This window comes from Petromyzon marinus, chromosome 52, assembly GCF_048934315.1.
Source record: "Petromyzon marinus isolate PM22_M1 ecotype Great Lakes invasive population chromosome 52, UKy_Petmar_22M1.pri1.0, whole genome shotgun sequence".
In the NCBI taxonomy this organism is placed as follows: domain Eukaryota; kingdom Metazoa; phylum Chordata; class Hyperoartia; order Petromyzontiformes; family Petromyzontidae; genus Petromyzon; species Petromyzon marinus.
This window is the reverse complement of record NC_133718.1, coordinates 4,517,814-4,532,071: the sequence shown is the minus strand read 5'-3', so window position 1 is coordinate 4,532,071 and position 14,258 is coordinate 4,517,814. Positions and strand designations below refer to the sequence as shown.

At 57.2% G+C, this 14,258-nt stretch overlaps 1 protein-coding gene across 5 annotated transcripts in view; it reads right to left on the bottom strand.

The window, feature by feature from the left end:
• The window catches only part of LOC116953609 (myocyte-specific enhancer factor 2C-like), a 118,214-nt gene that overhangs the window by 22,798 nt on the left and 81,158 nt on the right, over positions 1-14,258 (bottom strand). For all 5 annotated transcript variants that reach the window (XM_076075155.1, XM_032973955.2, XM_032973956.2 and 2 more), the window contains 2 exons: positions 3,828-3,953; positions 1,171-1,291 (listed from right to left, as the gene is read on the bottom strand). In XM_076075155.1, coding sequence (XP_075931270.1) covers positions 1,171-1,291; positions 3,828-3,953 — 247 coding nt within the window. The remainder of the gene's footprint in view (positions 1-1,170; positions 1,292-3,827; positions 3,954-14,258) is intronic.

The following is a 14,258-nucleotide window of genomic DNA, read 5'->3' as shown; positions in this document are numbered from 1 at the left end:
TATAGTCTGCTTGTTTATTTTTATTACTTTATATTCTCCACAACGACGCTGAGGCTTATTCCGTGCATCCCCTGGGTAAACTTAGCCTTAAATAAGCACCTGGCCTAAGCAGGCACTCCCCAAACACCACTTGTGCGCGTGTATGTACGTGCGTTCCGTACGTGCAAAATGGCTTGACCAGGTCTACCTGTAAACTCCAGGGTGCTGTTGTACACTGACATCGCTCACTGCGGCATCCTGAATGCGAGATTGCAGCCAACGCGATGCCACAAAAGACAAGGACAAAGATCCCCCCGTAGAGCCTCAACGGACTGTTGGGGCGAGTGCTGTTAGCGAGCACCTTCTGAACGCTGGGACGGCATACGAGGGGTGCAAAACATCGAGGGATGGCTGTACACCCGGACGCGTGCACGCGTTGCACACGCACATGGCGTGTGCAAGGTGCGTGTGGCACGCGTTGCACAAGCACATGGCGTGTGCAAGGTGCGTGTGGCGAGTTGCACAAGCACATGGCGTGTGCAAGGTGCGTGTGGCGAGTTGCACAAGCACATGGCGTGTGCAAGGTGCGTGTGGCACGCGTTGCACAAGCACATGGCGTGTGCAAGGTGCGTGTGGCGAGTTGCACAAGCACATGGCGTGTGCAAGGTGCGTGTGGCACGCGTTGCACAAGCACATGGCGTGTGCAAGGTGCGTGTGGCGAGTTGCACAAGCACATGGCGTGTGCAAGGTGCGTGTGGCGAGTTGCACAAGCACATGGCGTGTGCAAGGTGCGTGTGGCGAGTTGCACAAGCACATGGCGTGTGCAAGGTGCGTGTGGCGAGTTGCACAAGCACATGGCGTGTGCAAGGTGCGTGTGGCACGCGTTGCACAAGCACATGGCGTGTGCAAGGTGCGTGTGGCACGCGTTGCACAAGCACATGGCGTGTGCAAGGTGCGTGTGGCGAGTTGCACAAGCACATGGCGTGTGCAAGGTGCGTGTGGCACACGTTGCACAAGCACATGGCGTGTGCAAGGTGCGTGTGGCGAGTTGCACAAGCACATGGCGTGTGCAAGGTGCGTGTGGCGAGTTGCACAAGCACATGGCGTGTGCAAGGTGCGTGTGGCGAGTTGCACAAGCACATGGCGTGTGCAAGGTGCGTGTGGCACGCGCCATTGTTGAGGAACAGTTACCCGTGCTCGCGGGTCGTATCCCGGGGCTGGAGAGCGTCGCTCCCCCCGTCACCCCGTAGCCCATGCTCCCGCCGGAGCCCATGCCCAGCGGTAGCTGAAAACCGTGGGAAGGGATTCCAGCCTGCGGCGGCGGGGGGGGGGGAAGAGAGAAGTGGGGAGGGGTGGGGGAGGAGGAGTGGGCGGCAGAGGAGAGAGGAGGAGTGGAAGGGGGAAGCGGAGTGGAAAATGCGGACGGGGGGGGGGCCGGGGGGGGGGGTGTGTGTTAGTCACCGCCGATGTTATTATCGCAGTGCTCCCCGACCGCCTCCCCTCCTCGCGGCCTGCGGTCATTAACCCCGCGGGCACCGTCGCTGCTCTTAACGTCGTCACTCGCGGCAAGAGGGACCTGGGTTCGATCCCACGCCCAACACCGCCTCCCTCGCCCGTCTCTGGACCTTTTCTGCCGTTGGGGAGTTTTGTAATTCTCTCTCCCCACCCCCCCGGCACTGTGCGAGTCTTTTTTTCTTTTTTCTCACGGGTTCCCCCGGTTTTACCTCCCGCAGCTAAAGACGTGCGGACGTCAATGCGTGCGTCGGTCAAACATTCCCAAAGGCAGGACCCTCCTGTAAAAAAAGATGATTAATCAATTGACGTTATTATTACATTCGTGTTTAATAATATCGAGCGGGGATAATTTGACATCTTCGTCAAAGGTGGCCATTGTAAAAATCGTCTTGTAATGATGATTTTTTTTAAATCTCTGCAGAATGGTCATAATCTCTACAATATAGCAGTGCTTAGGACATTTGTTCTTAATTTTAATCTTCATTAACTGTCACAATTATTGATCGCCAATATCGTTAGAGACCAATATTATGATCGTAAGAATTTACATAAACCCCAGAAAACAATATCATTTAGTTTGCAGTGATCATGAATAATGTTAATGCCACCAACAACGTTAAGGCATAAGCAGCAGCATCATCATGATCATCAGCACAAGTAGAAACAGCAGCACCATCAGGAGTGCTGTCATTATGAGCAGAATAACCATCAGTCATTATTGATGGAAGCAGCATCAGCACCATCATCAGCAGCATAATCATCAGCTGTACTGCAGTATCATCATCGTGATCAGAATCAGCAACAGCTTCGTTTAACATCTCATCCAGCAGCAGCACCATCATCAGCAGCATCACCACCATCATCATTATCACCATAATCATCATCAGCAGCATCATCATCATCATCAGCAGCAGCAGCAGCGTTATCATTACAATCATCGTTGCGCGCAAACAACATCTCCCGACTCCCGCCGGCACGGGGCGATTAAAGGGAGCGAGTTGCGTGTCAGGGAGTCCGAGCATAAACAGGAACGACAGTGCGGACGGAGGAGGAGGTTACGGTTGGTGGGGTGCGGTGAGGTGCAGGGAGGGCAGTGAGTGATGTTGATGCAGTGAATGTTTAAGTGCAGCAAACAGGAAATCGGCGCTCGCGACGAGATGCTCGGAGAGGCCGGGGGCAAAGTAGGTGCACGGGAGTGGTGTTTGTGGGGGGCGGCGGGGGGGGCATGGCAAAGGAGTGGAGGAGTTGTGAGAGGCTGTGTAGTGGGGGGGGGTGCGAGTGGAGGAGATGCAAGGGTCTGCGTTGGGGCGCCGCGAAATTATTGTCTCTGGCTTTACACGACAAGAACAACAACACCAGACGGGGAGCTGGCCAACTTGCTGAGAGGTCACGAAAGGTCAGAGCGCTTGAGCCGGCACCGCTGAGATCCCGGCCTCGACTGCGGGCTTCAGCCGCGGCCCGTTGTCTAAACCGGGTTCCCAGGTGCGGAGAGCCGGCGGTCCCAGCCCGGCCGCTATTTGAATGCGCACGCAAACAGAAGGGAGAGCCTCAGATTCGCCGAACGCCCGCGGGGCGGTGAGACGTCGGCGCGCTTCGGAGGTGCTCCGAGCACAATTTTGCGTTTGTAACAAAAAACAAAACAAAAACCGACCGCTTGCATCACGCGGCGCGATGGTGAGTTGTTGGGTCACGCACTGAACTCGGTGCGACTGCCATGCCGCGAGCCTTGCTCTCTGTTGGCACAGCGGGTGGGGAAGCGCGGCCCCCCCCTCCTGCGTGTGGCAGAGGTCCGCTTAAAGGGACCGACCTCAGGCAGTAGCTCCGCGGCATCCGCTTCTTCGCGAACGTGATTGGTAAACATGCCGACGTTGGGCTCACGTCGGCATGTCGTTGTTCACCGTTGGACTCGCGTCGGCCCAACGTTCCATGTCAACTTGGTTCCTGCCTTTACAAAACGCGCGCGGCGTTTTGCAACTGGGTGGCACGTGGCTCAGGCAATGGCCGTGCATGGTTTGCGCCTCTAGTGGCTGGAAGGGGGTTAGGCGAACACACCGCATACAACGGACACGCACCGGAAAACACATCCGCGCGCACACGCGACTCATCGCACGTATCGCCGGCTTGGGAAGCCGACGTTAGTCGAGGAACCGACGCTTCGTGGTTGCGCGGCCGATCGGAAGAGCGCCACCCTGGGAATTCTTTAGCTTCATTTCACGCCGATTTGTCGTCGGCGTGGGGGAGAGGGGACGATGCAGCAGCAGCAGCAGAGATTCGTCGACTGATGTGGAAATGTTCTGACGTGGATGGGGTGGGTGGGGTGGGGGGGAACTCACCCTCCCCGCCATGTCTCCGTCGTCGCGTAGGAACTTGTCCTGTCCCATGGGGCTGTGCGGGCCGAGCAGCTCATCCACGTCTCCCTCCGGGCTCTCGCACCCGTTCATGCCCTTCTTGCGCAGCGTCTGCGGGCACGGAGGGAGATGCGGGGACGGAGGGAGATGCGGGCACGGAGGGAGATGCGGGCACGGAGGGAGATGCGGGGACGCGGACGGAGGCGGGGGGAGAGAGATAGAGGGGGGGGCGAGAGGCAGGGAGGGCAAAGAGCGACGTAGTAGACGGAGACCCAGAGGGAAACAGGGGGAGAGAGAAAGAGGAGACAGAGACACACGGAAAGAGAGAGAGAGACACACACAGAGAGAGGCACGATTGAGTTTGCCGTCACTGAGCCAGCCCCACTAAGAGCCTGCGTTCGAATCCAGGTTTGAGCCTGGAACGCAGGCCGGGTCTCAACCCGGTCACCAACAACCGCCAAAGTCAGGTCATCATATCACATTCGTTAACTTTCCAGCTCTGAGAATTATAAAAAAAAGTGACAAACATTTCCCTCTAGCAGTGGAGGCGCATGGGAAAGGGCAGTGGGTGCTCCCCATAAAATTGTGTGGACAGCACCAGAGCCCCCCCCCCACGCCCCCCCCCCCCCCCCTCGAAGAGACCTCAGATGTAATTCTGCGATATCCCATTCCGCAGAGCATTCTCTTCGCGTCCGGGGCCTCCGCAAGAGGAGTTCCGAGCAGACGCGTCACCTCGACCCGCAGCACGAAGCCAATACGGCCATCGGGATATAACAACTCGCTGGGGGGCAGCCCTTGAGGTGCAGCGCCGGGGGGCAGCGCCTGGGGGCAGCGCCTGGGGGCAGCGCCTGGGGGCAACGTTTGGAGGCAATTTTGCCGCTGTTCTACCGAGCGACGTCGCGCTCGTAGCAACGCGACGTTGCGCTCACGTTTAGGCTATGCTGGATCGTCTTCACGACGGTCTTCGCGTGTGCACCCCCCGCCCCCCCCACCCCCATTACAGATGGACAGAACGAGATCTACCTGAGTTGTTTGAAAAAAACAATATATAAAAAGAAACAAATGTAAGGCAAAGGCTCTTCGTCAGAGCAGAGACAGTAATTACCCACAACGCCAGCTACCCCGCGTTGGTTTTTTTCTCTCTTAAAAAAAAAAACACTCCAGGATAATATTGTTCTGGAAAGCCAACGAATAGGCTGATGGAATAAAAGACATTTGCACTTGCGTCGGGAGACGCGGAGCGGAGTTCGACTTATGTCTGCTCTGACCCACAATGCTCCGTCTCGGGTGCACGGCGAGTTCGTGCACGACACTGCTTTTTGGCGTGTCGGGAACAGGGTCCCTGCGGTTCGCGCGGAGTGCTCATGCCAACAACATCCGGGAGTCCCAACAGCATTTGCTTAATGATCGTGGCTCTGCTCAATGTCAGAACCGGTCCAGATTCGGTTCAGACTTTACGCTCTCTTAAACAAGCGCAGCCGCGGGGATAAATGTCGGTGTGGAAATCCAATAATTGGTATTTACAGCCCGTTCTCCCGTAACGTGGTAGTTGCGTTCCTGAAGTAAACCACGTTATGGGGAAATCGCGCTGTAATAAATAATATAGAGTCAATCACAGTCCGCGATAACACGTGATATGCGTACGCAGGCTGAACAAAGACTTGAGGCGCGTGCGTAGCATCTAGACACATCCAGCAGCATCCCAGTGCCTCGTGTGACGCTACGCCGAGGCAGCCGCACAACCGCACGGCCGCTAATTCCTACTCGCGCGACGAAGTGCCGTTCACTCGATGGCGTTACATCCAATTCGCGTCATACATATATAAATTTAAAATATGTGCTCCCTCGTACATTCGTCGATTTGCGTCCAATCCGTGTCGCGAAAACAACGCGTGCCATCATGGGAGAAGAGAGACTTCACGTGGCGTCCGCCCTTGCCCGTGACGCCCGACGGCAGCGCTCGGCGACGGCTCTGCGTAGCGCCAGGCGGCGACATCGGTTCTCGCCGGGCGGCGAGGATCCGGCAGCGGTGACGGCGCTAGAGAGGATCCCCGGCGCGGTATTTTCAGCCGGCGTTTCGACAGCCCGCTCGCCAGCACGCGGGCTGCCGAAGCGCCGTCCGAAGCTGCGAGCCCGCCGCTCGTCTATTTTAGAACTTTGTTGTTTTCCAGCTGCGGCGCGGGCCTGTCGGCCCGGCTGGGTCGGCGCAGGGTGGGGGCGGGGTGGGGGTGGGGGGTCACGTAAACGCGTCGCGGCCTTCGCCGTGATTCTTCGTCGCCGCGGTCGCGACGGGCCGCGCGGTCTGTCCGCCGCAGCGCACGGCTTCGTTGTCGCTAGGCACGCCACGAGGTCGTGCAGACAAAACGTTACTTTGGGGAGTTTTTTTGGAGCCGGGATGAAGTGACACGGCCGCGGTCGGCCTCGCAGCGGCGGCGGCGGCGGTGGTGGTGGGGTGCGGCCGGCCGGCCGGCGGGTGGCGGTGGCTGAGGTGGCTCAGAAGCCCACCTTTTAAATTCTTTATAAAGTCCAAGAAGTGTTGGAATGATATTTAAAGTGCACGACACTTAACAGTGGGGGCCGACCGCATCGTCATCATTCGCCGTGTAGCTGAGCACCCATCGGTCGATCTGACGTCTTTGTGGAACAGGTAAAGGTGCAGCCCCTGAAAGCGCCTGCTCGCTCGCACCACTGCTGGCAAGTTTTGTATGCTTGTTGTTTTTTTTTAACCAGGTAAGGCCCAACTGAGCTACATGGCAGCTCTTTTACAGAAGCGACCTGGCCATCACAAATGATAGCTCAACAAAGTGGCTCGTCATCATCATCATCATCACGTGGACATTTATAGCCGCGGCCAAATACTCTCAACGTGCGACGTTGATTCTAAATGTGGAGGGGAAAAACAGGAGGGATCCGGAGAAAAATCCATGCGACCATGGGGAGAGAGACGCGCAAATACAGGCGTCAGGGTCGGGATGGAACCCGCGACCTCCTGTATACCAGGCGAGGGAGTTAACATCTACTAGCCACCTTGATGATGATGATGATGAGAGAGAGAGGAAGACACGCAAACTCCAAATATACAGCAGGCGTCAGGGGTCGCAATCGAATCCACGACCTCCTGTATACCAGGCGAGGGAGTTAACATCTCCTAGCCACCTCCCTGCACACCCCCCCCCACTCCCACGTTCCCCTCCTCAGCGGTCCTTCGAGCAAGGTCAGGCTGCGGGGGTGACCTTCAAACGGACAGGTACGGCCAGAGAGATAAGAGGGGGGAGCGAGCGGGCAAGCGGCGAGAGGGGACGGGGGGTGGGAGAGTCTCGGGGGGCCCGTGATGAGGGGGGGGGGGCTAGGCAGAGGGAGGTGGGAGAGCCGTTGCCGCCGATGCTGCCCAGGGTCACGCACTCCGCTGGGGGGGGTGGGGGGGGGGGTCCTGCCTAAAATTATCCGCCACCAGAGAGACCAGGTGGGGGGGGGGAAGTAAATAGCCGTAAAAATAAATATATAAATAACCTCCGGCGCAATTAGGCACGCGGTTGCACGCAACCGCTCCTCCTCGTTGCACGCGCGTGCGTGACTGCGTGTGTGATGTGTGTGTGTGATGTGTGTGTGCATGACTGTGTGCATGCGATGTGTGTGATGTGTGTGTGCGTGGCAGCGTGTGTGATGTATGCGATGTGTGTGTGCGTGACTGTGTTTGTGATGTGTGTGGTGTGTGTGTGCGTGACTGTGTGTGTGCGTGACTGTGCGTGCGTGACTGCGTGTGTGATGTGTGTGTGTGTGATGTGTGTGTGCATGACTGTGTGCATGCGATGTGTGTGATGTGTGTGTGTGCGTGGCTGCGTGTGTGATGTATGGATGTGTGTGTGCGTGACTGTGTGTGCGTGACTGCGTGCGTGATGTGTGTGATGTGTGTGTGTGTGATGTGTGTGTGTGCGTGACTGTGTGTGTGCGTGGCTGTGTGTGTGTGATGTGTGTGTGATGTGTGTGTGTGATGTGTGTGTGTGCGTGGCTGCGTGTGTGATGTATGGATGTGTGTGATGTGTGTGTGTGCGTGACTGTGTGTGTGATGTGTGTGATGTGTGATGTATGTGTGTGTGCGTGACTGTGTGTGTGTGTGGCTGTGTGTGTGAGCGTGACTGTGTGTGCGTGACTGCATGTGTGATGTGTGTGTGATGTGTGTGTGTGCGTGACTGTGTGTATGATGTGTGTGTGTGATGTGTGTGTGTGCGTGACTGTGTGTGTGTGCGTGGCTGTGTGTGTGAGCGTGAGCTTGTGCACACTCACTGACGGCACTTGCCCTGAAAATGGCGCACGCTCGAGGATCTTTGGTATTTTGTGTGGAGCGGCGGTGCAGCGGTTAGCGCGCCGCGCTACGAACCCAGCCACCCGCGAGGTTCGATTCTCGACCAGGGGCCCACATCGGTGTGACGCATATCTCAACCGGTCCTGGATCCTCCCCTAGATCGACTTGGCCTAAAATGAGCACCTGGGGCGGCACCGACGACGCAAAGGCGGCCGGGCACGGTGATGTCCTCACGAGCCCACCTCGTGTGTCGGGCCGGCCTTAAGTGGTGCGTGCCCGGGTACACGGGTACACGGGTACACGGGCAGCCGCGGTCGGGTTCTGTCCCGCACGCCCAGCGTGCCCATCTAACCTCTCGCGCGCGATGGCAGCTCCCCAACCACACCGCCAGACCCCCGTCACTCACATCGCGAAGCCCCCCGCGCACCCCCCCCCCCCCCCCCCACTTATGCCTGGAATCCTCAGCTGTTTTGCCACCTGTCTTAACACCTCCCTGCCCTACCGCCAACGGGCAACAACACCCACCCACAACCACCCACACTCAGCCGCCGCCACGTTCACACCACCTCCCCTCCCCACGCCGCCGCCACCACCACCGCCACCACCGCCAACAACTTCCAAGTGACTGAGCGAGCGATTGAGTGAGCACGCGAGACTCCCACCAACATCATCATCCACCACCACCACCACGACCACCGTCATCGCCATCAATGCCAGCAATATCCATGCCAGAAAGTGAATGAGTGAGCGAGCGAGTGTGTCGGTGAGCAAGCGAGCGACTCCCACCGCCATCAACATCCACGTGAGCAATTGAGAGCACAACCTGGTGATCAAGTGAGTGAGTGAGCAAACGAGCGAGCGAGGGGGCGAGCGACTTCCACCACCAACAACATCCACCGCCATCGCCCACCGCCCCTTCCGCCAAGCCTCCCTCCCTCCCATCCATCCACTGCCACCCCACCTCCCACCGCTGCACCACATCCCTTCGGCTGCTCGCTCGCATGACCATACAAGGCGACGGGCGGGCAGCGAAGAGGGGGCCCGGTGGGGAATTGGCATTCACGGAGCCAGGGCTGCGCTTGTGCCACGGGTCAGCATTGGCACACGAGGGACACGGGGGGGGGTGTATAGAGGGAGGTGGTAGCACACGGGGGCAAGTCGAGGCAGGACAGGGGCAAGGCAGCGTTGCTGAGAACCTCTCCAGATGCTGTGACGGTCCAGCGTCAGTTTGTGGATTCATCGTTTCGCTAACGGGGGCCCTGGGGTGGAGGGGGGGGTAGGTGGTTGGGTAGGTGGGATGGTAGGTGGGTGGGTAGGTGGGGGTGCTGTGGCTCGGCAGTGGGAGCGAGCGGCTCGCGATCAGAGAGAGGTCGCGAGTTCGAATTCCGGTTTTGTGAGGGTTGACTTGGCCCACGTCAACCCTCCGAGGTGTCGATGAGTACCGCCTCGTGGTGGGCATGGGGGGGGGGGGGGAGTTCAACGGCGCTTGTACTACGGAGAGACTCGCCCGCCGTCCATAGGGAATGTGGAATTTCCACGACTGTGGCTTTGCAGGGGCTCCGTTAGGAGGAGGCGAGCGCCGATGATGGCTCGATGCTCCCGTGAGCAGGAGCGGGAGCTCCCTGGAGCCGCGTGGTCCGGGGAGCTCGCGGTCTATCCGCTGCTTAGATGGAGGCTTCCCCTGCACCGTGTCCGTGACGGGTGGGTGGTTTGACCATACTTCACCGGTTATTGTGGCGTTGAGGGATGCACGGGACCGGTTCGGGATCGCTCGGCCGCTCGCGTTAAACCCTGGCGGCCGCCACTCCACCACGCAGGTTATATTAAGCTTTCATAATTCAAGCTTTTGTGTACATTTAATGTAACAGCGTCAAGAGTTACCTCCCAAACATCCAAATTACCCAGTGTTGAATGCGTTACAAAGTTCAAAAGTATATTCAGTTGAACACTGCATATACATTTTAGGACTGGGATTAATTCCGAATGTTTGTGGTATTTTTTTTAGTTTTTACCAAGAGATAATTCCAGGTTTAACAAATGCTCCCCCTCTCCCTTCCTCACTCCCTCCACCGCCCTCCACCCCCCACCCCTCCTCCCCCACCCCCTGGCTCATCCAATAAATTATCACGATTCAGGGTCGCAATTTGATTGATTTGTCTTTAAACACCATAGTGTACATGGCAGACCCCAGTGGCTGCAACGACGCGATTCCAACGGGCGTCACACGGCCCTTAAGAATCGCTAACAGGTGATTCATCGGCGCTCCGTTATATAGGCCCCCTCACCGAATTACCCAAAACGTCTAAAGCCCTCTTTGACGCTTGCCTGCAACCGTTTGAATCCCCCCCCCCCCCGAACGACGACCAGCGGAGACTTATCGCCGCTTCCCTGCCGCCACCGTTTGACCATGCCTCACCGCCGTGGTGTCAACGACGACGCCTTCCGTTTGCAGACGTCGCTTGCGCCCGCGCCGATAACGCCGCGTGACCTTCGAAGGAAAATCATTTACGACGGGCAAACGTTTCGGGCAATCAGCCCTTCTTAACAGCATAAGTTTTCCCGAAACGTCGCCTATGAAGTGTATTTTCACTCACAGATGAAAGCTAAATAACGGTTTGCTTGTAGACTTACCGAGTTACTATTTGAATTGAACATTTTTTCGAAGCCTTAGCGGAGGGTAATAATTCAAGGCACGGGTGGGGAGAGGCTTAATTTTGAAGACCGGAGCCTGTTAAGAAGTGAAGTTTGATTGATGAACGTGTTGGGTCGTTGTTATTGTTTGTGAACCACCACTGCCGTCGAAGCAGTAGCAGCTGTAATCGCCGGATACTTTGTTTGATGGGAATCGAGCAGAGCTACAGTGACCCAGCGAGCGTGGGGAGCGGTGACGCAGCGGTTAGCGCGCTGCGTTACGAACTCGAGCTCCCATCCCGCTCACGGCCAACAACACCGGTGACCATCATCTGAACTGGTCCTGGGCCTCCCTCTAGGTCGACTCAGCCTCAAATGAGTACCTGGTGAGGTGTGAACATTGCTCCTGGCGTGGTGCTGGCCACCCACCCTCCCGTGTGCCGTGCCGGCCTTCGTAGGTGCTACTCGCTAGCAGCACCATGCCCCGACATCCTGTTAAAGGCTACGTGGCGGGGATCTTTGTCTTTGTTGCTCGAGAAGTCGAGTTCGTTTCTGCCGCGCGCGTGCCCTTTCGTCACCGGCCAGAACTTTCAATGCGAAATTCCGTGAACTTTGGTCAAACCCGGCCTGGGTCCCCTCAAATCTCCCCAAAAACCCCGCCCACACCCCTTCCCCACTCCGCCATCAACTCCTGCTCTGCGGCGCCGTTATCTGCAACGGAACAGCGTGGCAAAAAGGAATTTTCGGCGGTGTAGCTGCAATTCGGCCGTGCCTCCACAACGGAAAAAAAAATGTTCAACACATGTTGCACGTATTTACATAACAAGAGTCTGGTCCAGTAGCCGGGGGGGGGTGGGGCGGTCTCAGGCTTGTTGGGATGGTGGCCCCCCCTCCCCTACCACCTACAGTCAAGTCCACTGGTTCCCGTGTGCCTCCCCCCCCCATCCCTGTCTCACCAATGCCCCCTACCCACTCACCCAACCACACAAGCAGTGCCGGATTAAGCGAGTGTGGTGCCTGTAGCATATGTTATAAAGGGGCCATAAAAACACATAAATATTCAAACGCAAATTTGTAACTTGCACGGTAAAGTAATTGTATTTTTTCATTTGCTATACAGTCAGACAATACGACAAATCGCTCACCTTAAGCACCCAGTCGTTCGTAATAGTTGAAGGCGTTATAGTACTACAGTAATAGAGCAAGTGCAGAATCACTGAACCGGGAGTGACAGCTTGAAAGCATTTAGCGCGGAGCCCTTCAAAGTCCGGGACCCATAGCTACACGTGTAGCTACTTTTGCGACTGGGAAAATCCGGCACTGCTCACAACGTGGTACCAACCCCAGCAACAAAACGTTCAAGAGACCACAATATAAAAGGGGGTCACGTCTCCACGCGCCTTTTTTCTCCCCAGTGACGATGTTTACACACCGCAGCGGACACTCATTTGAGGCTGAGTCGACCTAGGGGGAGGCCCAGCACCGGTTCAGATAATCGTCGATGTCATTGGCGGTGGCCGTGAGCGGGAACCGAACTTGGGTCGTACTCGGGCATATACGTACTAGCACACATATGGACTCGGGCACGTGTACTCACTCACACTCACACACTTCTCCAAGCGCCTACGGGCGTCATTTCCTCCGCTGGAAAAAAAGCTCAGTGTGCAACACCTGGGAAAGAGCAGCACGGGAGCGGCGTAGCCACGGCCACGTGTGCACTCACACACACACAGACTCACGCATACACGCACGGACTCAAAGACAAAAACAAAGATCCCCCCGTATAGCCTTCGCAGATTGTTGGGGCAAGTGCTGCTAGCGAGCACCAATGAAGGCCACCACGGCACACGGGGGGGGGGGGGGTTGGCCAACACCACCGCCCGGGCGCCTTTGTCTCCCTAGTGGCAATGTTTACACACCGCACCAGGATACTCGTTTTAGGCTGAGTCGACCTAGGGGAAGCCCAGAAACGGTTCTGATAATCGTCACTGGTGTTGGGAATCGAACTCGGGTCGTAGCGCAGCGCGCTAACCGCGGCACTACCGCTCCCCACACAGACTCACGTACCCACAGACTCAAGCACCCACAGACTCATGCACCTACAGACTTACGCACCCACAGACTCACGTACGCACAGACTCACGCACCCACAGACTCACGCACCCACAGACTCACGCACCCACAGATTCACGTACGCACAGACTCATGCACCCACAGACTTACGCACCCACAGACTCACGCACCCACAGACTCACGCACCCACAGACTCACGCACCCACAGACTCACGCACCCACAGACTCAAGCACCCACAGACTCACTCGCACCCACAGACTCACGCACCCACAGACTCACGCACCCACAGACTCACGCACCCACAGACTCACGCACCCACAGACTCAAGCACCCACAGACTCACTCGCACCCACAGACTCACGCACCCACAGACTCACGCACCCACAGACTCACGCACCCACAGACTCACGCACCCACAGACTCACGCACCCACAGACTCACGCACCCACAGACTCACACACGCACGCACCAACGTGTGTTCCCGTCAAATTCCCTGCCCACCCCGCCCCCCCCCAACTGACCACAGAGAGGCAGTGCCAAAGGCCAAAGAAAACACAACACTTAGCCTGGTATCGGAAACTCGCAAATTCGTGTCCAAAGAAGACAAAGAAAGCTGACTTTTTTTTTCTTTTCGGCCATCAAAATGAAACATTTTTTTTGTCGTAGTTTCTGCGTGTGTGTGCTTTTTTAGCGGTTACTGTGCCTCCGTAGCCGGACGCGCTTGCCATTCCGCGGAGTTTTTTTGCGCGTTTGTTTCGTGCGTGCGCCCGCCCGCCCGCCCGTCCGTGTGTTCGTTCCCCGGCGCCGGCAAGAGCAATCATTTTCGCGTGTTTTTATTAACATTTCAAGTCAACGGTGGCGGCGATGAGCGGGTGCCGCCAAGCGTGACGACGACTACGGCTTAGCCACCAAAGCGCGGATCCTCCCCGGTGATCACGGAACGTTGGGCAGACGTCGGGCACAACGGTACCAACCACATGCCAACGTTGGGCCAACGTTGGCATGTTTACTGCGTCCACCGGCGATAACTTTCACCGACGCGCTCGCTTGCGATGAAAACATTAGTCCGCTCGGTGTTTTCTCCGTCGGCTGTGACGACGCGCGGCCGAGCTCTCATCGAGCGTGACGATGTCCCTGACCGCTGCCACCGGGAGACAGAAGCACGGTGGAAGTGCGACCGAAAAAGTGCTACCACTCTCCTCTAGGGCTCAAGGTGACCCGTAGACCCCCATAGACACCAACAGGCAAAGGGCTCGAGGTGACAGAACTGGTGAAGAGGGTCAGAAACGCTGAGCTGGGACAACTGAGACCCTGGGTTTCATTAAGCCGGCCATCAACCGCAATTAAAAAGATTTCTCAGGTGCACTGAGTTGGTGGCCTCAGCCCGGCCACTAATGAGTGCACAACA